A 26,227-nucleotide genomic window follows, 5' to 3' on the forward strand; every position below is an offset into this window, starting at 1 on the left:
AGCGTACATAACATTTTAATACCAGAAAGCAGAAAGAGGAGGACAACGCCATGTATATCACAAATTTTGATTGTCAGTATTTACTTTTTTGGAACACAAAATTGGGAAATTGTTAAAAGAGTGATAGGGAGTCCATAATTCAAGCACTTTTCATGATGAAAGTTTAACATATCTTTTTTTCAGTATAAAACTGAGGAAAATTCCACGTAAAAATGGGGAAATTCAATGGGCTGGTGTGTCCTGACAAGAAGAAGTCTGTCTTCCCCATGTCCATTGCATTCTTTGTTGTTTATTCTCCACAGTCTGTCACCCCATGTCCATTGCATTCTGTGTTGTTTATTCTCCACAGTCTATCACCCCCATGTCCATTGTATTCTTTAATGTTTATTCTCCACAGTCTATCACCCCATGTCCATTGCATTCTGTGTTATTTATTCACCATAGTCTATCACCAATGTCCATTGCAACCTTTGTTGTTTATTCTCCATTGTCTGTCACTCCATGTCCATTGCATTCTTTGGTGTTAATTCTCCATAGTCTGTCACCCCCATGTCCATTGCATTCTTTGTAGTTTATTCTCCACAGTCTATCACCCCATGTCCATTGCATTCTTTGATGTTTATTCTTCACAGTCTATCACTCCTTGTCCATTGCAATCTTTGTAGTTTGTTCTCCACAATCTATCACCTCCATGTCCATTGCATTCTTTGTTGTTTATTCTCATTGTCTATCACCCCCATGTCCATTGCATTCTTTGATGTTTATTCTCCACAGTCTATCACTCCTTGTCCATTGCAATCTTTGTTGTTTATTCTCCACAGTCTATCACTCCTTGTCCATTGCAATCTTTGATGTTTATTCTCCACAGTCTATCACCCCATGTCCATTGCATTCTTTGTAGTTTGTTCTCCACAATCTATCACCTCCATGTCCATTGCATTCTTTGTTGTTTATTCTCATTGTCTATCACCCCCATGTCCATTGCATTCTTTGTTGTTTATTCTCCATTGTCTATCCCCTCATGTCTATTGCATTCTTTGTTATTTATTCCACTTTGTCTATCACCCGTGTTAATTACATTCTTTGTTGTTTATTCTCCATTGTCTCCTTTGTCGTCTCTCCGTTCCAGTTGCATTCTTTACCGTTTATTCTTCATTGTCTACAACCCCATATTAATTTCATTTTTGTTTGTTGATTCCCTGTTACCTTTCATCCATGTTACTCTTTGTCGTTTATTCTCCATTGTCTGAGTAAGGTATCCTTTAATTGAGTTTGATCATCAACTATAGATGGTATGAGATCATTTAGCGGTCGATCGGAAATGGCCCCTAAACAAAAGACTTCTGGTCTTTATGAAGTTCAGCAAATCTTCATTTCTGTTCTTGATCTTTACGTCAGGGCCTCCGTGGTTAGCGTACCACAATGACCCAAGAGCCTTTTACCAATGTGGCCGCTGTGAGTTAGTCCAGCTCTTGTTCGCTTCGTCTTCGACCGTACGTGGGTAGATCTGCCAGAAACCTGTTGATAACCTTGGGTTTCCCCGGTGCTCTGTCTGGTTTCCTCCCACCATATTGCTGGCCACCGTAATGTAAATGAAATATCCTTGTGTACGGCGTTAAACACCAATCAAATAAAATCAAACAAATAATTGTTACCTTGGTGTGAATAAAAAGACCGGTGTCACTGTTTAAAAGAGATGGTGGACGATATTATAATTATATTGCCTGGGTATTTCTGTGCTTTCCATTCCTATAAATGCTCGTAGTTTCCTCAAAAAACTTTCCAGTGAATTCCTGCTTCTTGGTGTAAAATCCAGATGGATCTCTGCTTGATCAGTCGCAATTAAATGTAGATCAAACTACCGCTTTGTCGTCAAGTGTGACAAAGCAATCTGACTATTGTAAGTCACCCCTGTTTCTATCAGAGGGAATGTTACCTTTTGACTCATCCAAGAGAAACCCAGCTAGTGTTTGTGCTGTCCTAATAAATTGGACCAAGTTGGGAATTGAATAAATCAAGTTCATTTATGACTTTACAAATATTTAAGTCTGTTACACGAAACTCAGTCTCGTACATCGTGTAAAGTTTGCCTCAACGTTGAGTTTACTTTCCCTTCAACTCTTCAGTCGATAACATATGGAAAGTAAGTAATGGTTTTCTTTGAGTGTAGAGAGACGCTATAAAAATTTCCCACTGAACAGTATCTGGCTATCCAATATACATAACAGCTCTTATAATCAAATTTTGGTGGCAGAGCGATCAATCCGAGATCAAGCCAGGTTCAATCCTGCGTCGCGTCAGTACAGACTTGAAAGTTGTTGATTTTATTGTTTTGTACACAATTGATGATAACTATAAAAATACTCAGAACGCTGCTTTGTCCTGCGCCCTGTCCTGGTAATGGCGGAAATGTAGGTATCAACTCCCCCTCCCCCTTCCAGGTATACAACAGCCAATGTTTTTAAAGACGTTTCATGGTAATTTATGGGCCCGAATAGTTCAATATTATTCCCACACATTTTTTTTTCATTCACTTGTTCACGCACGCGTTACATGCAAGTTTTCGGCAAAGATCAAAATAATATAATTTTATTCATATGTTACAGTCTCAAATTCACAGTTGTATCCCACGTTCTACTGAATTTCCGGGCACTGAAAAATGAAACCACATCATTTTCTTGAAACCCTACCAGCGTTTTCTCTTGAGTGTGTCTACGTGATAAGGAGTTCCCGTCTTTTCCAGTCACCTTCAGGGCGAATCCCCAGCGAACCTCTTGACCACAAGGTCATATTTCATGAATCAAGTGTTTCACACCTTCCTGTAAGTTTCACCCCAAAGGGAAGTAGAATACGGAAGTCTCTTTCACAGATAAAAGAATTCGGGTTGAATTTTTGTAGCTACCTTCTCCGATCTAATTCATCTGCTCTATCTATACATCGCCATGCGGCTTGTCCATAAATACGTATTACAGACTTAATCAAGAGCATAGCTAACGGACAACAAAAGGTACCCACTTGGGCGTAAGAAACTTGTCCAGTCTGAAGCCAATCTCTGCACACTTTGCTTCAAAACTGCAATATCAAATTCACGTTTAAAGCTGTCTCCAGTCCAAATGAGACGGCCATCATTAAGAGCACCAGATGTCCTGAAAGCGAAGTATATAGACAGCATTGCCGTTCGCACGAATTAAGAAAACAGTCTGTAGCGGACATCTAGGATCTGTCTATAGATACAAGCTGGATTCTCTTATGTGTGATCCACATCCTGTAGGAATTGTCATCTAACAAACACTTTATTGACTTCATCTGTTTCTTTATCAGGTATCTAGGGACTCTGACCTCACTTATTTACTTTTATTTATTTTTTCAGATTTGTTTAATAAGAGTGTTGAAAGGCATGGTGGGCTTTATGATGGTATCTAGGAACTCTGGCGTCACATCACCTGTTTTCCTGATGTTCACCAGAAGGAAGGAATTTTTCGAAATATTATTTCAATAATCTTTTACTCATAGGTAAAAAGAGTTATTCCAACACTTATTGTCGTGATTAGAGTTGGAAAACTTCCTGTGACGTCGGAGTTCCTAAACTCTGAGAGTATGGCCCATAAAACCCACCTTAGAATTTAGATCTTTGAACGCATTTAACTCCTTTCATAAAAATTTTAAAAAATAAATGAAAGTATGTTTATATATAGTTTTAAGTGGCCTATTTGTTGAGGTCTACTTCGATTTTTAGAGAGTTTTCTTTAAGATCTGCATTGCGAAGGGTGTTTTTTTTGCCGGAGTTTTGCCAAGAGACTTGTGAATCCATGAATTACACCCTAGTAAGGTCCATAAAATATCAGATCAACAATACCCCGGCAACTAAGGTTTAATTTAAGTGAACTAGTTAGCGGCTTGCAAAAAGTTTCTATGTGTATGTAACTCACACGTTTGCACGGTCTGAATTTCAAGAGGCGTATATGAGCATGTCATCTAGCAATATTGCTGTCCAGCCAGTATGATCTTCCAGTCACAGATGATTCATGGCGAGGATACATCACTGAGAAATAAGGCGTGATTTGAAAATCTAGGCTATTGATTTATTTATCTTTTTATTTGATTGGTGTTTTACGCCGTACTCAAGAATATTTCACTTATATGACGGCGGCCAGCATTATGGTGGGTGGAAACAGGGCAGAGTCCGGAGGAAACCCACGACCATCCGCAGGTTGCCGGCAGACCTTCCCACGTATGGCTGGAGAGGAACCCAGCATGAGCTGGACTTGAACTCACTGCGACCGTATAGGTGAGAGGCTCCTGGGTCATTACGCTGCGCTAACGCGCTAACCAATTGAGCCACGGAGGCCCCTCTAGGCTGTTCAGAAAGAGAGAGTATAAAATGGGTGTTAAATGAATATAAGAAAGTGCAACATACAAAGTAAGACCAGACAAGTGACGACATGTAACAGTTGGCTTACGGTATACCTTCGGTTAAATTTGGTCTCTTACCTCAGTTAGGGTTTACTCTAACTGTTCATATAAATGGTTATCGTCAAGCGATTTACGCGCCCCTTGACCGCTTCATTAGTAATGTGAAACTTTCTGCTAAATCAGCAGCTACACAGGCAAAGTAAACTAATGATTTTCAAAAGATCTTTTTTGTGAGAGCTTCCCGCATACCCCTGGTTAGTGAAACATTGCTTACACGGTGCTGTGATTTGTTGGCATGTGGCCGCCACACGTGCTGTCTTACGTAATCATCGGCGTCTCAGAATGCGTCAGCCAATTACAATGCTGCAGCCTGGAACAACACCGATGATTTCTGCTTCAAAAGACTCGTCTATCGTTGACGGTAATTTACGAGGGCACCTGAGCCAAACGAGAGGATTTTTTGCTCAAATACCTGAGCGGACTTAAAGAGAGACATTGCCGGAAGTGCAGCCATTCTGCCATTAACGCTGAAAGTTGTTGGTCGTTATCCGAATAAAGATCATCTTTCATTTCGTCGGGTGAGATCGGAGAGCCATTTGTCTACGTGCCAGAAGGATAATGGAGGTTTTGGCAAAGTCCTTTGTGCAAAATGAGTTTATTCAGCTAGTTTCTGTAATACGAGTAGCTTATAGTTTCTACGATTACCTGCCTAGTGTTTTTTGATGCTCAAGAACATTGTGGACGGCTGTCTAGAAACAACATAAGGTTTCGCATTATCACATCTGATAGAAAGGAAAAATAGAGAGTGTGCATATTATTTGACGTCTTATTCTCGAACGTTTAATCTAGGTTATCTCTAGTTGATATACTGGCAATCCTACAGTCAGCTGTGAATATAACAGTTACTTAAAGACATACTTCTTGCAGCGCGTGCGCCTTCCTCTACGTTCGTCTTGCATTACTGACGCCACTAGCATATTTTATACAGAAAACTCCGAGGTCACTGGGATCACGGTGATGAGGCAGGATGAGGCACGAAAACTGTCAACTCTTTGTGTGTAATAATACCTTATACCCAAGCATTCTCCTTATCTAAAGTAAGCCCAGTATGATCCCAGTCAACATCTGACACGATTTTATTGATGAATGTTGATTATGTAGTTCCACATGAGGACGACATTGGTGAGGCTAAGTCTAAGAAAGCTTACTTGTGTTGGACAGGCTGCAAAGGTGAAACATATGTAGTGTTGGCAGTGGTGTAAAGCGGGCGTACAGAGCGGCGCATGCGCTGTAAGGAGTATGAGTTGAAGACTATATTGGGTAAAAGAGGCTAAATACCGGAGGTTTTTGGCGAAAATCTATCAGTACATACCTAAATGAATTTTTGTTATTATTATAGAATATTCGAAGTAATTGAAAACATCAACCTCGTCTGATGTGCACGTGTTACCTTTCAAAATGTGTAAATTTTCTGAAGTTTACCATTCGAAATCATGTAAGCATTCTAAACACTACATTTTCAGCCTATTTACTGAAAAGGCAATAATTTGAAATATTCTTGATAACTGCATGTAGAAAATTTGATTTCATTAGCGATATAGCTTCCTTACTTGTCATTTACATAATTAGGTGGTGTCTGGATTCAAAATGATTACAGATATATGTTTTACTGAACATAAGGAACATTTTGATGTACTGCATTCGTACTTTGGCTCAAAACATGTTCTTTGAATGCCGTTAAGGGAAAATCCATAAAGATTTGAACAGAGGCAATGAGGACAAGCAGTGTGGCATTAATACCCGAACTCTCACAATACGTGTATATTGTAGGAGTTGTAACTACACATGATCGACTCAGAAGATCGTGGTAGAGTGTTCGCTTCGGCGGCGTTAGATCCAGGATCAAACCCGGGTTGAGTCGCACCTAAGACCTTAAAAAGGGCAGTTGTAACTTCCTCGCTTGGGCGTTCAGCATGAAGGGGATAGTGCAACCACTGGTTGATCTGTATCAGTATAATGGCTCGGGTTTACTTGCCTTCGGTAAGGTGTCCCAGTGAAGAGGCACTAAATAAAAGAGTGGTGAAAATCCGTCCTGCAACCAGGCGCGTTACATGCCCTCTTAGGATTCCTTCGTCGACATAAGTTAAGTACGACGTTAAACCTCAAGCACTCACCCCCTCACTCACTCAGAAGATCGGACACCTGCGTGAAATGTACATAGCTGCTTTAGGAGATTCTCACATAACGCTCAGATCTAAATTTATTTTGTTTATGGATTTCATATTTACTTCACGTTGAGGCCTACCCAAGGATATTTCCGTTATACGATGGTGTCCGGTTTTATGGAAGACGAAAACCGAAGAACCTTGGGTAGTCCTCCGCCTTTTGACACGTTTGTGACGAACGAACTCTCATGTGACATGCTGCATTCATGCAAAGCAGGTGATCTTAACGAACTTTAGAAAGCCATTTGTACACATGAGATTATCGATTACCGCATCGTCGTTATATGACTGAAAAATTGTTAAAGGTGAAAGAGTGCGAAAAGTTAGTCGCAAATGTGGTCTTCAATATTCTTTTAGACTTTTCTTTGAAGAGAAAAAGCCCTTTAAAAATATTTTTTGTATGGTGGGTATATTTGGGACGACCTTTTGGAATATATCATCTTCTTGTGATAATGGTATAAATGAGGATGTAACACATGTTTAATGAATATATTTGCGATAGAATTTGGTCTTTTCAGCTGACAAATGTGTTGAACCTGGTTGATTTTGATCATATTTCTATTTTTAATATATTCATAAATATTATCAGATTAAATGCATGTGTTTCAGGTATAAACAACAAATTTATATTCAAATGAATTTATTAAACATGCATCACATCCTTATTTAGAACATTATTATGCGACGACGATAAGTACCAAAACGTGGTCCCAAATACCCACCATACAAAAATATTTTGAAATACTCTTTTTTCCTGAAAAAAAAAATCGAAAGAAAGAAAGACCATTTTTGCAAGTAAGTTTTTGACACTCTTTCGTCTGATTTGTCATCATTTTTATGTTTCTTCTCCTTTAAAGGAAATACCTCTAAATATCGAAGTAGCCATCACTTAATAGATCGCTTAAAACTATGCATAAATACACTTTCATTTTCATGTTTTTTTGTGAAAAGAGCTAAAAAAAGGGCGTTCAAACATTTGATTTTTTAAGATGGGCTTAATTGACCATACTGTCGGGGGTTAGGAACTCGGACGTCACAGGAAGTCTTCCAACTCTAATCACGACACTGAATACTGGAATAACTCTTTTAACCTATGAGTAAAAACACTACTGAAATAATGTTCCCAGAAATTCTTTCCTTCATGAGGGAAAAGGTGCTGTGACGAGTTCCCAGATACCATCGGTAGGGCTCATAAAGTCCACCATTGAATTCAAATATCTGAATGCCTTTCAACACTCCTATAAAAATCTGAAAAATAGATGAAAGTATTTTTACGTGTAAGTTTTAGTTGTCTGTATGATGAACCTTACTTCATATTTTAGCTTTATTTTAAGTACGACGTGAACACCCAAGCATACTTGCAAACATGTTGACCACTTATTGTGGACAAGTATTCACGTTCGGTGTTCATCAAGCACCGGACTTTGGTAAACAGCTGAGGAACTTTCTCACGTGTGACGTACAGTACACCCCATAGACGCCATATTGGTGGACGTATGTACGCCATATTGGTGGAAGGCACATGATCTCCCACAAGCTTCATAGAAGACCACCTAGACTATCCTCCCAGCGCTTTCCACTGCCGCTCCACCGATGGCATAAACTTACTGGACCAATATGGATCTTGAAAATACAGTACTAACAGGAATGGAGTGAGTGAGTGAGTGAGTGCTTGGGGTTTATGTTGTACTTAACAATTTTTCAGCCATATGACGACGAAGGAATCAGGGTGCATGAAATGTGCCTCCTTGTTGCAGGACGGATTTCCACCGCTCTTTTATCTAGTGCTGCTTCACTGAGACGGCTTACCAAAAGCAAGTAAACCGCCCCACCCGAGCCATTATACTGATACAGGTCAACCAGTGGTTGCACTATCCCCATCGTGCTAAACGCCAAGCGAGGAAGTTACAACTGCCTCTTTTAAGGTCTTAGCGGACGCTCTACCAACTGTGCTATCGGGGACCGGTGACAGGAATGGATGAATTAAATCCATTTCGGTAGAACTGCAGTCGTATCGCGGCGAGACAATACATGGCTGTATTGTTAATGGGACCTTGGTGACAATAAGCGATCTGCGACACTGGTGTGACCGTCTGCGTAGTCTTCCCTCAATACGTTATGCAGATTTGTACTTAACAAGTGGGGAAGTTGGTCGGTAACTTGCTCAGCGACGGTGGTTTATCCTTAAAACTCCGTTTTCCTCCATCTATATTCTTGACCGCCATCGTCTAAGTGAAAAAATCTTGAGCTTGGGGCTAAATACCACTAAAAAAAATAAACTGTTGCAGACAAAGATAACAGTGACAATTCAGGAAGTACACCGAGGAGTTTATTAGAGCAATTACTGTTGTTGTTGTAAATAGATTTGTCTGTCTCGAGGCGGTACAAGTCAGGAGATCCTACCTGGCAAATGGAACCATCAGAATGTAGGTTTTAGTGAATCTTGACTGACCTCTTCCCAAACCTGCTCAGGTCACTTTGGTGCGCTTGTAATTACCACAGGTAGAAACATGACTTGTTCTCTGACAGGTCCGCGTCAGTAGACTTGTATATCACCAGTATATCACTCATATTAATGACAATATAATGCGTTCCGTGATCACGTTCTTAGACAGCATCATCTGGAGAATGTGGAATAGTCAACGTCCCCCTCCTACCGGTTTTGGGATAATTTATTAAGTGTCGTATGAGTCCTTGAAATCTCTTGTTACAAAGGCATGGAAGTGCAGGTGTAATCCTGAGTTACAGTTGCCAGACAAAGACGCATAAAGCGTAGAAAAACTGGATAATTTTAACTCAAAAACCTTCGCTTAGGCATGTTTCGACTTTTACAGTTTTGTATATGGTGGTGGAGTAAAAGTGATCTTATGACTTTTGATTGTATTTAAACCTAATTTAGCTTATCTTACGTCTCTGTACACTCAATCAGTTAATGAAGTGATTAGCAGGAAATAACAGAAATAACAACGCCAAAAGACAAAAGACGCATACAACAAACAGATAACAACAACAAACAGAGGGCAACACCAAACAGAAATAAAAACGCCAGACGAAGACGCATACAACAGACAGATGGCAACATCAAGCAGAAATAACAACGCCTGACAAAGATGCATACAACAAACAGATGACAACACCAAGCACAAATAACAATGCCTGACAAAGATGCATACAACAAACAGATGGTAATATCAAGTAGAAATAATAGTGCCTCACAAAGACGCATACAACAAACAGATGGCAACACCAAACAGAAATAACAACGCCTGGCAAAGATGCATACAACAAACAGATGGCAACATCAAACAGAAATACCAACACCTGTCAAAGATGCATACAACAAACAGATGGCAACATCAAACAGAAATACCAACACCTGACAAAGACGCATACAACAAATAGATGGCAACATCAAGCAGAAATAACAATGCCTGACAAAGATGCATACAACAAACAGATGACAACACCACACAGAAATAACAACGCCTGACAAAGACGCATACACCAAGCAGATGACAACATCAAAGAGAAATAACAACACTTGACAAAGATGCATACAACAAACAGATGGCAACATCAAGCAGAAATAACAACGTCTGACAAAGACGCATACACCAAACAGATGACAACACCATACAGAAATAACAACGCATGAGAAAGACGCAGACAACACACAGATGACAACACCAAACAGAAATACCAACACCTGACAAAGATGCATACACCAAACAGATGACAACACCACACAGAAATAAGAACGCCTGACAATGACGCATACAACAAACAGATGACAAACACCAAGATTAAATAACAACGCCAGACGAAGACGCATACAACAAACAGATGACAACATCAAAGAGAAATAACAACGCCTGACAAAGATGCATACAACAAACAGATGGCAACACCAAGCACAAATAACAACGCCAGGCGAAGACGTATACAACACACAGATGACAACATCAAACACAAATGACAACGCCTGACAAAGACGCATATACCAAACAGATGGCAACACCACATAGAAATAACTTCAAATCTAGCTTCATTTTCTGTGCAACAAAATGGACGTCCAACATATCGATACATAGAGTATCGATACATACTAAGTGTGACTGATGACAGGCAATTTTGGTGTTTGGGTATCACAGACAGCTGAATAAAGTCAATGAATTAAGGGAACAAACCGCAGGATACTTACATTTTACCGAAAACACACGGCGCATTTATATACGAATGATAAAATGAGACACATCTGACAAATCAAGATGAAAACAACAGGCAGATAACACACATACTGAGATACAAGTGGTAAAAACAAAGCTAAAAAACTCGGATTAGCCCAAGAGACATAATTAAGAACAATGCCATAAATACATTTGTTTTTAGGTGGTCATTGCTAGCATTATTATTACAGAAATATATTTTCTCATCACAGACAGCTAAAAGTACCGGTATGTGAGGATTACGCAATAAATAAATACGCATAAAATGTTTCGGCTCTCTCATTAGCGAGAAATTCGACTTTGAGCCATGCATGAAATAAATCAGCATTTGTAGACGTCACGAGAAAAGTCCCGAGACAGCTTGTCAAGACGTTCTTTGCAGGAGGTCAGGTCTTTCATCTCACAGATTACGTAACAATTTGTTTGAAACCCCTTTTACATACGTGCCATATTTTTCAAGTGATAGTGTTGATGCCATGAGTTACCGCCTGTGGCATCAGTTGTAGCCATATTTGGGAAAGGGGTATAACTCTTGCAATCATAAGATATATACGGCGGCCATTTTGTTTGATCGGGCTCGAGTGAATTTTTCTTATATACAACCTGGCTGCGACGTGGGAAAAGAATGTTTCAGTCACAGTTTTCTAGTTTAATTCTCGTGAGGTCACATTCCTGCGAGATTACACGAGATCGTCACTCCATTGTCTCAACGTCATGAGGTGAAACCTGACTGAGTGCTTTTGTCTTTAATGACTGAGTTAAAAGCGTTTTAAAGGTGACAGGTAACGTCTCTGATTAATTATAAAAGTGGTAACCTCTGACATTGGAACCACTCATTCACTCTTTTACTGGTTAATCAGACGTTACAAAGTGGAACGGAACTTGAAGGCTGAATCTGTGGTTCGCTTTCGTCCCTTGTAAACTCAAACATCCGTCTGTAAGGTAGCGAATGATGTATTCAGCGCAGCATCGTGAAACAGTCGCATAATAGTAACACGAGGTGTAGCTTCACACCATTTTAGGGCGATAGGGCGATATTCCTTAGCGGCGATAAGCGATGGATGGTGCACTTTTACGTGAAGTTCACCATGTGACGTATGTCATCTGCATGGTGGTTTAGTGAACCAGCACTGCTTAAATTGAAATCAAGCACCTTAAACTGAAAAGGCTATATATCCATCAGTTGAGATTAGATTTTCAGAGTCGTTTCACAGAATTAGAATTTTCGTAATCCTATGAACTGTGGTCTTCTGTGTATGTTGAGTGAGAATTCTAATATAATACATTGTGCCGCTTTCAATTGTTTTTACTTTTGAGGTTTTCTTTGCTGTGCGTCTGTTATCATATCTGCAGAAACTGAGTACAAGAGTACTTTAAAAGCGCTATTGCACTTTCTGGACGAATTCTGACTAACGTGGGGCTAGACTATTGTAAAAACATAAAGAGAAAATATATATATATACTGGGTAATAAAAAAGGCTTTATACGGAGTCACCTAATACTTGCGTGGGATAAAACCTAACTTGATTTAACGTTGATGTCAAAGAAAAAACGACATAAGATTTATATACTCTGATAGATAAAACGAATGCATGAATGTCAGTTGTAATTTTGTGAGTGCTTGCCTGGATGGTCAGAGAAAACCATACTGCTGACTCCGCATGCGCATGCAGTCATCAAGTTCACGCCCATAAGGTGTCCCACAAAGCCTGGATCTAGATTGCCATGAATGGCGTCTACCGGACTGTTTTGCGCAGTGGAATTGTCAAAAAGATCAGCATAAAACAACAACGCAAAGTGACGTTAGTTTCTGAATCACAGCTGTGTGATTTGCACGGATACCTTATTTACTGGTCTCCAGAGTGAATACTTTATAAAGCAGAAATCTCCATGTATGTACCTACTGATTTTTATTGGCAATGAAACTCTAAACTGGTATACCTGGACGCCATCATTTGACCACTGCAGGTGGAAATCGAGACAAGTGTGTGGCGTGAACTATAGCTCGGAACTTCTTAAAACTATATGCATCAGACATACATGCAACAACTGCCTCTTAAGATAAAAAAAAACGGAATGAATGAGGCTGGAATTCTTTGAAGACAACTTCTTCTCATTCAATGGTGGGAGTGCCATCGTGAAGTAATGAATATGTTTTGTGTTAGATGATCATCTATTGAGTGAAAAGGTTTGTCAGGTAATATGCCAGAGGTCGGTGGTTTAGACCGGGCTCTTCGGTATGGGTGAGCAGTTCTTAAGTGCCATGTTAAAAACTAATAAAATGAATAAAGAAATATCACCGGGTAAAAAGGACCAGAAGTACTGGGTAGGTTTAAGAGCATGACAAATCCCATTTTACGCCGTATTCAAGTATTTTTCAGACATGTTACGGCTGTCATCATTGTGGGGCACGCGATGTGCGGGTTCAAATCGAGCCTTGGAAAGAGAATTTGAACATTCCCCCTCTTTCAACTGCTTAAGGAGGCCTTGGCAGAGCCTCCTTTTGCCGTTTGCGCAGTTCATCTTTCTTTGAAAACCAGTTGTTTTCCACCAATATGGTGTGCATATATCTGTGCATCCTTTGTGGGAACATTTGTCAGTATCTTTCCAAAAATGATATAAGTGAAAATCCTTAAACACTAAACAACAACATAAATAAATAAACAAATCAGGCCTCATGGTCAAATAAAGATAGGAAAACCAGCGAACAAATCAGTTAGAACTGGATTCGAACTCGCAATCTGTATCACTTCACACAACACCAGTGTATACCACTAAGCCAGCCTATTCAAAATGCACACCCCCTATAAACGTCTAGGCCTACACATGGACCTAAATAGTCTGAGCGTGATTTAAATTCCAGGAATCTTCAGAAAAGAAGCCGGACTCAATGGGACACCTTGCACCACTGCAGATCTGCTTGTTTATACGATACACGCTACCATTTTGTAAATATTAACATTCATCCAAAGGAAAACAGAGTGTATATGGTGAAGGGGGTAGAATGATATAGTAAACCAGCCCTACAGAACCACGATGGTTAAACTATAACTTGGTCACGTGATCATGCGTTAAGATCCCTGTGTCGGTGGGGTTTTTGAAAGCGAGCCTAAACTTTCACCCCTGCTCCCCGTCTCCTCCGCTAGCTAGCGGTCCTGTATTCCAAGATCTAACCGCGGCCCGAGTTTGTGCACTCCAGTGAGCGGACACACTCTGTAGAGCGGTACTAAAAGGGACCGTTGTCAGCACACCGGCGCTCTTCGCTGGCTGGATTTACTGAAAACGGCTTGTATCGGAGTCAGTGTGTGAGTGTGTTAAGTCCTCATACTGGATGTAAAAGTGTGAATTTCTGGACTTCGGACTTAGGACTTAGGAGGGCCGAGGGCCGAGGCCTAAGATAATGGGCATAAAGGGGTGAGTAGAATTTATCATATTATAATGCATAATTCTATTATATCCTACGATCTATTTAGTCCACGTGGGTATTAGTACTGAGTTGTACACTGTGTATAGAGAATGTACAAGGTATGCCTAGACGCCTTTTCTCTGATTTATATCATTTGTGTGTTGTTTCCACCCACATGATTCCGCAATTCCTGCGTTACACAGAAGCTAATATACCGTTCTCTTGTAGGTGTCGGTGTATCGCACAGTTTTTCCTATAATTCGAAAGTTTTCTCATTGACGTATATAATACACGTATTCAAACTAGCGTCACTGAAGAAACTCATATACTTTCCTCGCTACGTTATGGCTGAAACACTGTCAGTGTGGTGCCACACTCTAGTTATTCATTCAGATTCTTTTCTTTTGCAAGCAACAATCAAAACCTTCACGCTGTACACACTCTCTCGTCATGCTCGTGAAAGTTTTTTTTGCGATTAATTTATTGTACATATATATCTATGTTGTATGCACAAACGTGGTCAGTTCTCACTGCCTACACATGTTAACCGGCTTGCGTAGCAAACTTGAACCAGTATTTCTTCTTTTTGCTATAACCTACAACTGATGCCGCCTTTAATACTTGTGGATACACTTTCGCTATTACAAAGCCCGATGAATCAAACATTAACTGTCTCACTAGTGGAAAATATAGTTGGCCACATAGCGTCTTGTCGGTAGGCAATGAAACGTGTCTCAACGGGAAGTAATATCACGTGTAAAGCATGTCCTCGGTTAGGCAAAGCCATACCTGTCTAACACGGTGTAAAATGACTTTACGTCTGACACAACACGTGTTGAGCGCCTACGTGTAAACTGCCTCAACCCGGGACAATAATACGTGTAAGCTGTCTAAACTGCTGGCAGTGGCGCGTTTGAGGTGTCTAACCGAAGGTTATCATGAGATATTTGTAACTTGTAACTTATTTCAGTCACAGACTATGTATAAGGCTGTTGTTAATTTACACCATACTAACATGTATAAGTCTCAAAGATGCTTCCATCATAGTTACTTTTATCATATTCATAAAACAACAAATATGGACACTTGGCAACTCGGCAGTACTCTAGGCCTACCTTGCGCAGTCGCAGAATAACACCGTTTGTAAAATAAATTGGCAAGATAAATTTATATTGCTCTGAAATGATGATCTTGTAGACGAAGTAAAATTTCTCAGCTTTTTTCAACAATCCGAGGTTCTATACATAAGCCAAGTTGTAATCGGATGTCTGGTACTCGTACCTGTAATTATATTTATTATATGTTACATTTGATGATTATTGGAAGAGTGAACGCTAAGTGGGGGAGAACTTACGACAATACAATTCAGTCTAGTTTTACAGCACAATTTTATAAACGGTAAGTTGAGAGTTGTATGGGATACAGTCTCGTGCTAACGTCTCCTTTTTTGTCTCCGCTTATGATGATCATACAAACTCTAGATGTGCCGCCACTGCGCGTGTAAAAGAACAAGTTGGTTCAGAATATCTCTACGTGCAACACGATAGGAAAGGATGTGTTGTTTTTTTTACCCAGTCTGAGACCGTGTTATGTACAATAGTGGACGCTCTCCGTTACATGATCTACTGGCAGTCATTACACGGTGTGTGAAGTCAGTTGGTTCGGTTTCTAGTTTCTGGCGCAGCGGAGGTCATTGAAAACGTTGACCTGTGTCGCGTGTGGAAACCTCCCCGTAGGTATTTATGCTGGTCTGCTCTCGGAGTGAGTCTCCTGTGTTTGCCTTTGCCGCTATCTAGCTCCTTAAACATGCTTCACACGTCGCCGTTCCATTTCTAGTGTCTAAGTTAACATTTTAGAAGAGCCATTGTTCAATGTGCTGGCCTGTTTCAGGCGTCCCAATCCGTTCTGAGGTCAAGTCTGTGTTCTAAACATGGCCATTTCTTGGAAAGTTGGTCTTCGTTATAAATAAATATCAGCATAACGTTTATTGTATATGAAAACTCCTGATAACATGTCCATGGTTATTTCACTGTAAATGAATAATTGAATGAATTAATGAATTGAATGATTGCTTCTTTGATTGGCTGATTGATCGATTGCTAAAACGGACCACACACGATGCTCTTTGAAAGACTATGTAAGTAAGAGTTAAAAGGAATTATTTTAAGGTCCATTGGAGGAGTGATCAAATGCGATACTGAGATTGCATGACGCATTTTTTCGCTCATCATGGTGGAGCACAAATGATGGATAACCAACACGATTTCCAGCATGGCCGACTGAAGTATTTACTATACCTGCAGGTGATGTTTTGCAACACGAACCTTGTAGGCCTATAGATTTGCGACCTAATGTCTGCTTCAGGTATCCATTCCAGACAGGGAACAGCCATTCTATGAGCAAAACTACGGACGTGGAACATATGATGACCTTGTGTGGAAACATGTGACTACGGTTAGGTAGGAGTATAGTGGGGGCGGGGGGGGGGGGGGGGCGTGTAGCTAGAGGCATGGTGGAAGGACTGTGGGAGTAGAGTTGTCCTTAGTTAGCTTGTCTTGACCCCTTAAGACACCGCCTCCCGCTCACCCTCACCCCGGGCCCTTACACCAGATCTCAGGGTCTACACTTCTTATCAAGCCCGCCGCACGCTAAGCTAGTTTGATATACTGCCACCTTCTCACACCGCAGTTAACTGAGCACTTTTCTTAAAATAGTCCGGGAGGTTTTAGTCCGGTTTTGAAGGGTCAAGTTTTATGATCGTGGAACACAAAAGCAGAAGCATGTTATCACATGGTGCTGGTTTTCGTCATTTCGTTTATTTATTTATTTTATTTATTTATTTATTGTTTTTTTTGTTTCTTTGTTTGTTTTAAAATCCTCATTGAAAACAGTGATCAGGAATACATTCGTACAATGTAACAGTACTCGTCCTAATCATTTGGGCGTTGTTATACTGAATGTAAGGTGAGCCAGACCAACCACATTTCACCGGTTCGCAGCCGTACAGTAAAAGACAAACCTATGAAAAACATATAGGTTACAACCTGTTGTGTACACTCATGTAAGCCCAATTTCCAAGGACGTCTTACGAGTTAATTAGTTAAGCTGGCTGACTTTATACTTACATAGTCATAGTTATATATATGTAATTACAAAAAAACAATCCTGTTTTATTTGATTTTCTGGTTTATAATTTTTACAGGTATACAATCTGGTTTTAAATAGAGTGCAGACGTTTACCTCCAGTTTTGTCTTAAAAAATCAACTCTGTAAGTCCAAGGTGATGCGTAGCGAAAATTTTTCGCGCTGAAACAGTTAACTTTTAGCTGACGACAACCGTAGGAGATCGCGCCATTAAGCCTGGTAAGGAGTTTAATATTACATTAACTTGTGGACCAAAGAAGAATTAACCATGGGAGTAATGAGAGCTCTCATACGGCTGTAAGTCAGGATGACTGTTCGTTATTTGCCAAAGGGCGGTGGTTTATTCAGATTACACCAATTTGTTCCACTCATATAAGTAAAAAATTCCTCAGTACGGCGTCATACGCCTATGAAATAAACTAATGAATCAAAGTGATGAAACATTCTGGTTCACAAAATGGGCGAGTCTGCCGAAAGATAGAAAAAAAGAAGGAAAAAGAAGACATTATAGCTACTTTCATAACAGAAGGACATGTTATAAAAAATGAACGTCCACCTGAGGCAGCACAGCGGACGTTGACAGTTTGTCATGAAGGGGCCTCCATACACCAGACTCTTGGTACAGTTTGTGTGAAGAAAAAAGAAAACAAACAGGAAAAAAAAAGACTTTCGCTGTATCAGTACAGGTTAAGTTTTTCAGTGTTACCGGGTGTGGTAGTTTCGTATTTATTTTACAATTGCTATCATTTGGAAACTTTGCGCAACTGTTGAATGTTTTTGCGTTTGGTAACCACGTACAGCATGCGGTTGTCAGCCGGTAAGTCAGCGGATGGGCTATAAGAAGCTGTGGGTCATGTCAATTGCTTAGGTATAGGTTGGGCAGGTGGCCACACGACGTACGTCATAACGAGGGATTTGACTGGCTTAGCGATTGGGTTGGAATGCTACACTTTTTGTGATTGGCTAAATCCGTGATTAGGCGTTAAAGCTATACTATTTGCTTTACAGCGCAAGATAAACATTCGAGTTCGTCAACACATCAGTGCTCTTGAGCTTTAGCGCTAGTAACACAACATATCGGCTTGCGTTCACGTTATACCACTGAAAGAACCAATCCACCAACCTCCAGATTTAGCTGCTTTTTAACAATCGCTCAATTTAGTGATATTGTGGCAGACAAAGAACGTTAGAAAGCCGGTACACTCCTTTTTTGTCAACCACATGGTCCATGTGTCTTTGTTATTTATCTTAGAGACAGCACACAAACTACAGTTCTTATAATTTTCATCGTAATATAGATGAAGTAAACCAACAGGGACCGCTTCGGTGATCTTACGTTAAGAGCGTCCGCTTCGAAGTCGGGAGACCCGGGATAAAAGCTGTTTCACGTCATACCTTTCAAAATGGTACTTGTTGATGTCTCGCGTGCCATTCAGGCCCAGGGGTTTAAATGAGGAAAGAGGACTGGTTGGCCCGGTGTCAGTATCATGTAACTGGGTGGGTGTCATGTCTGGTGTCTTCGGCATGATACTTCTGTGGCGGTAGCAATTTGGTGGCACTCACTCGCCCTGCGGCAAGAAGACACAATGTATGTACACACATCGAATGAGACCTCGTCGTCATATGACTGAAAAATCATTAAGTTTTTTTTGGTGCTTTTCTGGATATAGGTTCCAAACCGACATTTTTTGCTTTAACCCTAGATCAGATGACGAGAGCTGGATTCGAACACGCGATCTGTCTAGTAAAATGCGTCATAAGCCAACACCCTGCCCGAACCAGTGACGCTCCAATTTCAGATATAGTATATGACCATGTGACGTCAGTAAATGGTGGCTATATATGTGGTATATGCGCTGAAAGTCTCGGTTGAGAAATTAGTAAGAGATCTGGGTGCCCAAATTGTCGGTTGAGAAATAATGGGAAGAGGTTTGGGAAGTTTCGGTTCTGAAGTGAAGAAACAATCTTTGACAAAATTTCATGATCTAGTTATCAAAATTCTTACCGGACTCTGATCTCGGACTCGGTTTGTATCACAATATCGCAAGCTAAATAATGTTGAAGTCAGCTGTAGTCAGAAGTATTCTCTTATTGCATTGATCTTAACGCTGATGTCACCGGAGGATTCTGTTATTGCACTGACCTTAATCTTGAGGTCACCAAAGAATTCTGTTATTGCTCTGATCTCGGACTCGGTTTGTAAACTAAATGCAAACTGCTTAAATCTGTTTTTCAGTGTGTTTATTTAACCCATGTGCCCACATATAACTGGTATACCACAAACATACTGCATTGTATTACCATGGCAAAAAAGTCCTTCTATTCAGACGATCTAATGCCTAATGGTTTTGTAGGACAGACAGGGGTTCGCTACACTGTAGTTCCAGTCCTTCCTTCATAACATTATTTCTGAACAGCGGAGGTCTCGTAGTGGAGGGTAAATATTTGGTTAGTGCTACCCCTGGCGGCTGGTAGGCAGGTGCGTGGGGTTATGTCTTCATACAGTCTGGACGATCGAGCCTTATATTATAAAGCCGACCCCATGTACGTAGCACGTCGATGGGCGGAAGAAAAAAATGGTACGTTTATGATAGACGGAGACCTAGAACGTATAAACGACTCTTTTGGCAATAAATGGCTATGGTTAGTTTGAAAAGAGTATCCAATCAGGGAAGATAATTAGAAGCATACGGGCCAGCATATTATACTTTGTATGGAAGGAGTGCCACATCCTCGAACATCTACTGTTCGTTCACAAAATAGGCCGCCGTAATATAATTACATGTAGATTGCATATATAGGGAGAATTTTTCCTTTCATGATAGATGAAATAAAACATTACTCACCAAATGTGTTTGGCTGTAGACTCGTGTAACCGCCAAAACCACATTGTCCAGTGAAACAACTGTGCCGCGGGTGGCAGAGGTTTCCTTTCAGTGCCAATGCGCGGAGGTTTGGAATTGAAAATGTAGTACTTGTGGGTCAGGTTTTTGGAGGGACAGCTTCCACTTAACGCTTATCGGCCAAAGTATTTTTTGTCACAGGTCAAGTTCTGTTTTCTTTATAACTCCACGAGATCGAATGACGCCATTTTGGATGGGTTTTTTTGTCGAACCCCCCGTTAGGGTTGCTTTGAAGATGGACCTGGGAATTATCGCCTTTGGACAAACAGAGTATTGTTTTAGGATCGCCGACCTTTTCGACAGAGATACAATCTGTATCCAATACTACTTCTGGTCTGGTGGAATTCGTCCATGAAACCTCCTTTACTCCGATTAGCCGATGTTCTCAGATATTTACAGCTGCTATAGGAAAACTTGATATATTGGTCTGTATTATCACACGTACGGGTTCTTCCATTCCCACAATCTGAACGGCAGGTGATCTGCCGGATATCAGGTCGGATATTCTGGAACAAATGAATAATCCTGGAACACGAGTTCCATTCCAAACCGCCTGTATGATACATCTGTTAGCCTGGGCTGGTCAACCTTCAGAGATATATATGTGTATCACTATGTGCCTTACCCTCAAAATGAAATTCAAGGTAAACATATAAGGTACCTGCTCCCCCCCCCCCAACGGCGACTTAAATTGAGCTTGCAGCAATATTCTGTTATCCGAATTTGAAATACTGAAGTCACCAATACTGAATACTGAAGTGTTTTGCTGCATTCAAGCAAACTGGAATTCCTGAGTTGTCTGTGTGAACTTTTCTTGTACAAGCTAATCTTAAAACGTGGAAGTCAGCTCAATAATGTGTTGATTCTCCTCTCTTAAAATGTTGAGAATATCCTTGAGTACGGAGTAAAACACCAATCAAATAAACAAATAAATAAATAAACAAAATGTTGAGTTATACCAGAATGTTTTGTTATTTCACATTTCATCTCGTAATGTTGAAGTCAGCTGTAGTCAGAAGTATTCTCTTATTGCATTGATCTTAACGCTGAGGTCACCGGAGGATTCTGTTATTGCACTGATCTTAATCTTGAGGTCACCAAAGAATTCTGTTATTGCTCTGATCTTAAATGTTGAAGTCACTAGAGTATTCTATTGTTTATCTATTTGATTGGTGTTTACGCCATACTCAAGAATATTTCACTTATACGTTGGAGGCATATTCTGTTGAAATGATGAAATGACGAAGTCAACAAAGTATTCTTTTAATCTGGCTTAATGTGTGGTTCACCAAACGTGATTTGTAAAATAATATTGAGTATAGTCTTACTCAAGGAATAACTGAGTTAATCCTGCTTGAGCTACTGATATCTCGTTCATGAATGGATATAATCTAATGTACAACAGTAATTGAATATAAAACTATTTTTCGCTCATGTTGGTTGAATCTAAATAACAGAATTTATGAATCCACCATACAGATAAACTCTCACCAAAGTAATGAAAGTGGCATGTTTGCCCAATCTATACAAGTATACTGTAAAAATCCACGCACCAAACAGATATAAGCTACGCGTGATGTGGAATATAAAGCCCCTTTTACTTAATTCCTTATCTGAATTTGCAGTCAGAGCAGATGGCAATGCTAAGTAACGACATCTGATAAAATACCACCAGGATGTAGTGTACAAACCCACGTTATACCTACGTGATTCGCATGTGTTTTAGTTTTATGCGAAGGAGATAGGCAATTTGGTGAACGTTTATATATTTTGCAGTCGCTCAGAGAAGTCTTTTGAAGGTGAGCGAGTTAAGAAGAGATCAATGTTGGTATTTGACAGTGGAATGTTGTTAGAAGACACGGACCGGGTATCTGGCTACGAGCGAAATCATGATGGTCTCTTTTTACATCAATCTATTACTCAAACCCATCCATCAATCGGACAATATAATTCCCATATCTAAACATCCCCTTCTTCTCTGAAGCTCCCATTTTGTACGACTACAACGCATAGTCATTTTCTATGCAGTTCTATTTAAATATGTGTTGTTGTTTCCCCAGATTTGATATAGGACTGATACATGCACTGTACTGGGTGAGTGAGTGAGTGAGTGAGTGAGTGAGTGAGTAAGCTTAAGGTTTAACGTCGTACTTAACAATTTTTCAGTCATATGACGACGAAGGAGTCCTTAGAGTGTAGTGTGCCACGGTCAATCCTGGATCGGGTCACACCGCTCTTTTATCTAGTGCTGCTTCAATGAGCGGACTTACCAAAGGCAAGTAAGCTGCCCCACCAGAGCCATTATACTGATACGGCTCATCCAGCCGTTGCAATATCTCCTTAATGCTGAACGCCAAGCGAGGAAGCCACAACTTCCTCTTTTAACGTTTTAGGTGTGACCCGACCCAGGATTGACCCTGGATCGAAGTGGACACTCAACCAGCTGAGCCATCAGGGTCGGTGCATCGTACTGATGTCTTGCAGATATGAAACCCGTATCACATGTAAATCACTGCGTATTTGTAATCAATCGAATCCTTGGAATAAACTGAATATCGTTTTAAAAATATTCGCCTTTTCAACTGAATTCTTGTAGTGAGATGAGCGTGATCACTCAACATTTCCCGCCTACACAGAGCTTACTCTGTACAAACGCACGATTCTCTGCTGTTACGCTGCAGTTCTTGTGTACTACGTCATTACTTTTGGAGCGCAGCTATTTAGGAACAGTGACGTATTACAGAGCAGAACAAAAGTGTATATCGCTTGTTTAAGCTAGAACCGAACCACACTTCAGTGGTCAAGATGTTAACTATCGTACTGCTGAAAACGTAACATCTCAAAACGCTCATTTATGTTTATTACACTGGGTTAAGGAAATCACGTGAGAAATGTTTTTGACTTCTCTTTCAAGTTAATCTGTTTTTTTACCCTGATTTATTATTCCCGTCATAGATGTCTTACTTCCATAGACATAAATACTTAACCTTTCACCTCACCAAACGATTGTTCACGGACTCGCTTGTGAAAAACAGTACAGCAAGTCACAGACTGGAATTTCGGTTTTGGTGAAAAAAAAAACAACATGTTTGTTTTTATCGCAACTTGTGTCATGGAACAAAACGTAATGGGATGTGTGCGTTGCTTTTCTCTGACAACATCAACGTCATCCGGAAAGACCACCTATATAGCTTAGGCATTGTACGGTTTCCAAATTCATCACGAATAAGGCTATTTCAACATTCCGGTTGACTTTGTTCATTGTTACTATCTCCACTCCTCTATGGGCATTTATATCAGAGATAATCTTTAAACATCAAACATATTTTGAAGTAAGGAATTGAGTGACTTCTTTGTCTCCGAAACATCTGGTTAATTGATAAAACAGTACTAGCACAGTTTCGAAACAAAATCGACGCGCTGTGTGTCATTCCGCTTTCAGTCCTCTGCATCATTCTCCACAAACGATGCCTTCACGGGCACAACCTTGTACCAAAAGGGGTTAAATCACTGAAATGCCCACTGAAACAAAGTGCGTTTCCCTTCTTCAAACAAACTAAAAGCGATTCTAGCTGTGAAAAAAAAATTCTTGTAAGAGATGGAAGATTCCACTATCAAATTACCTGCGTGCAAGAACTGATATCTTTCGGATTCTTTTCCTTTTCCTACAAGCACCATCGTTTTATTGACGTCTGACACGTATCTGCTGTTGAGTGGAAAGGGACAGCGAAGGATATGAGGTTCTGTTCGGGTGAAGGAGAGGTAGTGGTAGGGGATATAGAACAACTGATACGGTAAGTGGTGGAGAGGATGGGGGAGGGGATGAAGTGTGTGCAACGCCACGTGTTTTGCAGCCCTTGTAGATTGATGTGAAACTGCCGACCCGCAAGGCAGTGGGCAGATTTTCTGCCAAATGCTCGGTCGTTTTCACATATGAGTAGTTCGGAACTGTTAAAATGGTGATTTATAAAACCTACCCCACCCCTCCCACCCCCCACTCACTCACACAGCCTATCTTGACCCTGAACACGTGTTATCCCCCTTGGGGGTGGGGGAAAAACGGCAAAACATCAAAATGAGGCCTGGAAAGAAACAGCCATTTTGATGTCCACTTAGGGGCGGGGGGAGTGGGGGGGGAGAGGGTGGTACAAGTGTTGTACGATGTACCCATATGTTGGTTACCTGCTTCAATTTTAGGCAGGGTGCATGTTTTGGGGCCAGAAACCTCGTTTTTATGTAAAATCTGGTCATTTTAAATAAGTTGCCTCTTTTAGGCAAAGGAGGAGGGAGAGCGGGAGGAGGCGGTGGGTTGATATCGAAGAGCCTTTTTCAGTTTTAAGATGGATCGATTTCAACTAAAGGGATAGAAAATACTGTGTGTATTAGCAATAATTTAACAGCAGCAACACATCTGGTGTGAAAGGCGAATTTTTCGGGTCGGCAAAGAATATGGTGAAAGTCGATATGACGTCATCAGTTTATCCGTCATTTGCCACAACATGACAGTTTGTCCATCTCTCAAAACACTTACGTGAGTCATTATGGCATAAGAAAGTTTCTCCTTCGAATCATGTCCGAATCAGATCACCATGGCAACGGGGTGTTGGAGCTATTTTTGATTTTTTATCCACTCCCTCGCATTCAGAGCAACACCCGGAGATATCACCAAACGTTTTCCGCGCCCATCATCATCATGTTAAACTTTACCTTCAATTGACTTACTTTTTTACGCTAATTTGGGGACAACTTAGTGGTTAGATCTCATTTCAGGTACGATTGGACTGCTTCTCTAGTATGCTTTACACTCAATGCATCGGCCAGCTTTTTGCCAATATGGATGGATTGTGTCGAACTGTAATTATCGAGTTGAACTTAACCCACTTGTTACAAAGGTAATAATTTTGGCATTATGGAACTACTATGATGACCTGGTCGAGTCGATATTTAGCCACCTATAACACGGACACGTATTTTTAACAATGTCGACGGACTGTGAACAGTGTCTGTTTGGAAAACAAGGGCGAACTGATGTAGAGCAAGCCGTAATATGGCTAAGCTCTTTAGCAATGTGGACATATTTCGTCGACTTTGACGAACCGTACCAGTTTATGTCAAGTCACCTGTAACACAGACAGGCTCTTTATCAAAGTGATCCAAGAATATATGCGTTGACAGCACGGACGAGCTGATGTATACCTACCTATAACAGGGGGACAGGGTTTTTAGCGAAGTGAAAAAACAGTGTATGCTTTGACACCGAGGACGAGTTGATGTTAATCTGCCTGTAACAGGGACAAGCTCTTTAACAAAGCGGACGAGCAGTGTATGCGTTAAATGAATGATGATGGCATTAACTCCATATTGGCAATTTTGCAGCCATATCGTGGCAAGTGTCTGCACCCAGTCAGTCCTTAATTTCAACGGAGAAATCAGTATGTCGTATATCAAACTCACTCACAAGTACGAACAAATAACAAAAATCGGTCAAGTGTTTTTTTTTTTTATGTTTCTCTTTCCTTCGACTATTGACAATGACATAAGCGGTTACCGGTGATTACTGTTGGAAGAAAGCAGTGCGTCCTTGAAAACTAGGACAGGCGGTCAGAGATCGGTTAGTCCACAGCGACTGAACAATGTTGGTGGTTGTTGACGGATCATTTAGCATCTATCAAATCCCTCGATATCTGCTGATAACACGCTCCCGTAATATGTCGACACTTGTGGGTAAAAGTCCACTTCAAACTTCCTTTAAGTGGATCATAGGTAGAAGTGTGTGATTGTATAGGGGTACTCGAGAGATGAGGTTCCCTTGGGATCAAAATACAATTATCGATTCCCGAATGGAGTGTTTTAAAGTGTTTTCTTTTTTTCAGTTTTCTTTTCATTGGTAGTTTGCAGGGTCTTGTGTGC

General features: G+C 40.5%; 1 protein-coding gene across 5 annotated transcripts in view; it reads left to right on the plus strand.

The window, feature by feature from the left end:
- Window positions 1–14,002: 14,002 nt before the first annotated feature.
- The window catches only part of LOC135464814 (collagen alpha-1(I) chain-like), a 160,760-nt gene continuing 148,535 nt past the window's right edge, over window positions 14,003–26,227 (plus strand). Inside the window, exon 1 of one of the 5 annotated variants that reach the window (XM_064742379.1) lies at window positions 14,003–14,278. In XM_064742379.1, coding sequence (XP_064598449.1) covers window positions 14,265–14,278 — 14 coding nt within the window. In that variant the 5' untranslated portion in view covers window positions 14,003–14,264. The remainder of the gene's footprint in view (window positions 14,279–26,227) is intronic. The other 4 variants (XM_064742376.1, XM_064742373.1, XM_064742375.1 and 1 more) reach the window with 4 other exon arrangements.

The sequence above is a fragment of the Liolophura sinensis genome, chromosome 4, assembly GCF_032854445.1.
Source record: "Liolophura sinensis isolate JHLJ2023 chromosome 4, CUHK_Ljap_v2, whole genome shotgun sequence".
In the NCBI taxonomy this organism is placed as follows: Eukaryota; Metazoa; Mollusca; class Polyplacophora; order Chitonida; family Chitonidae; genus Liolophura; species Liolophura sinensis.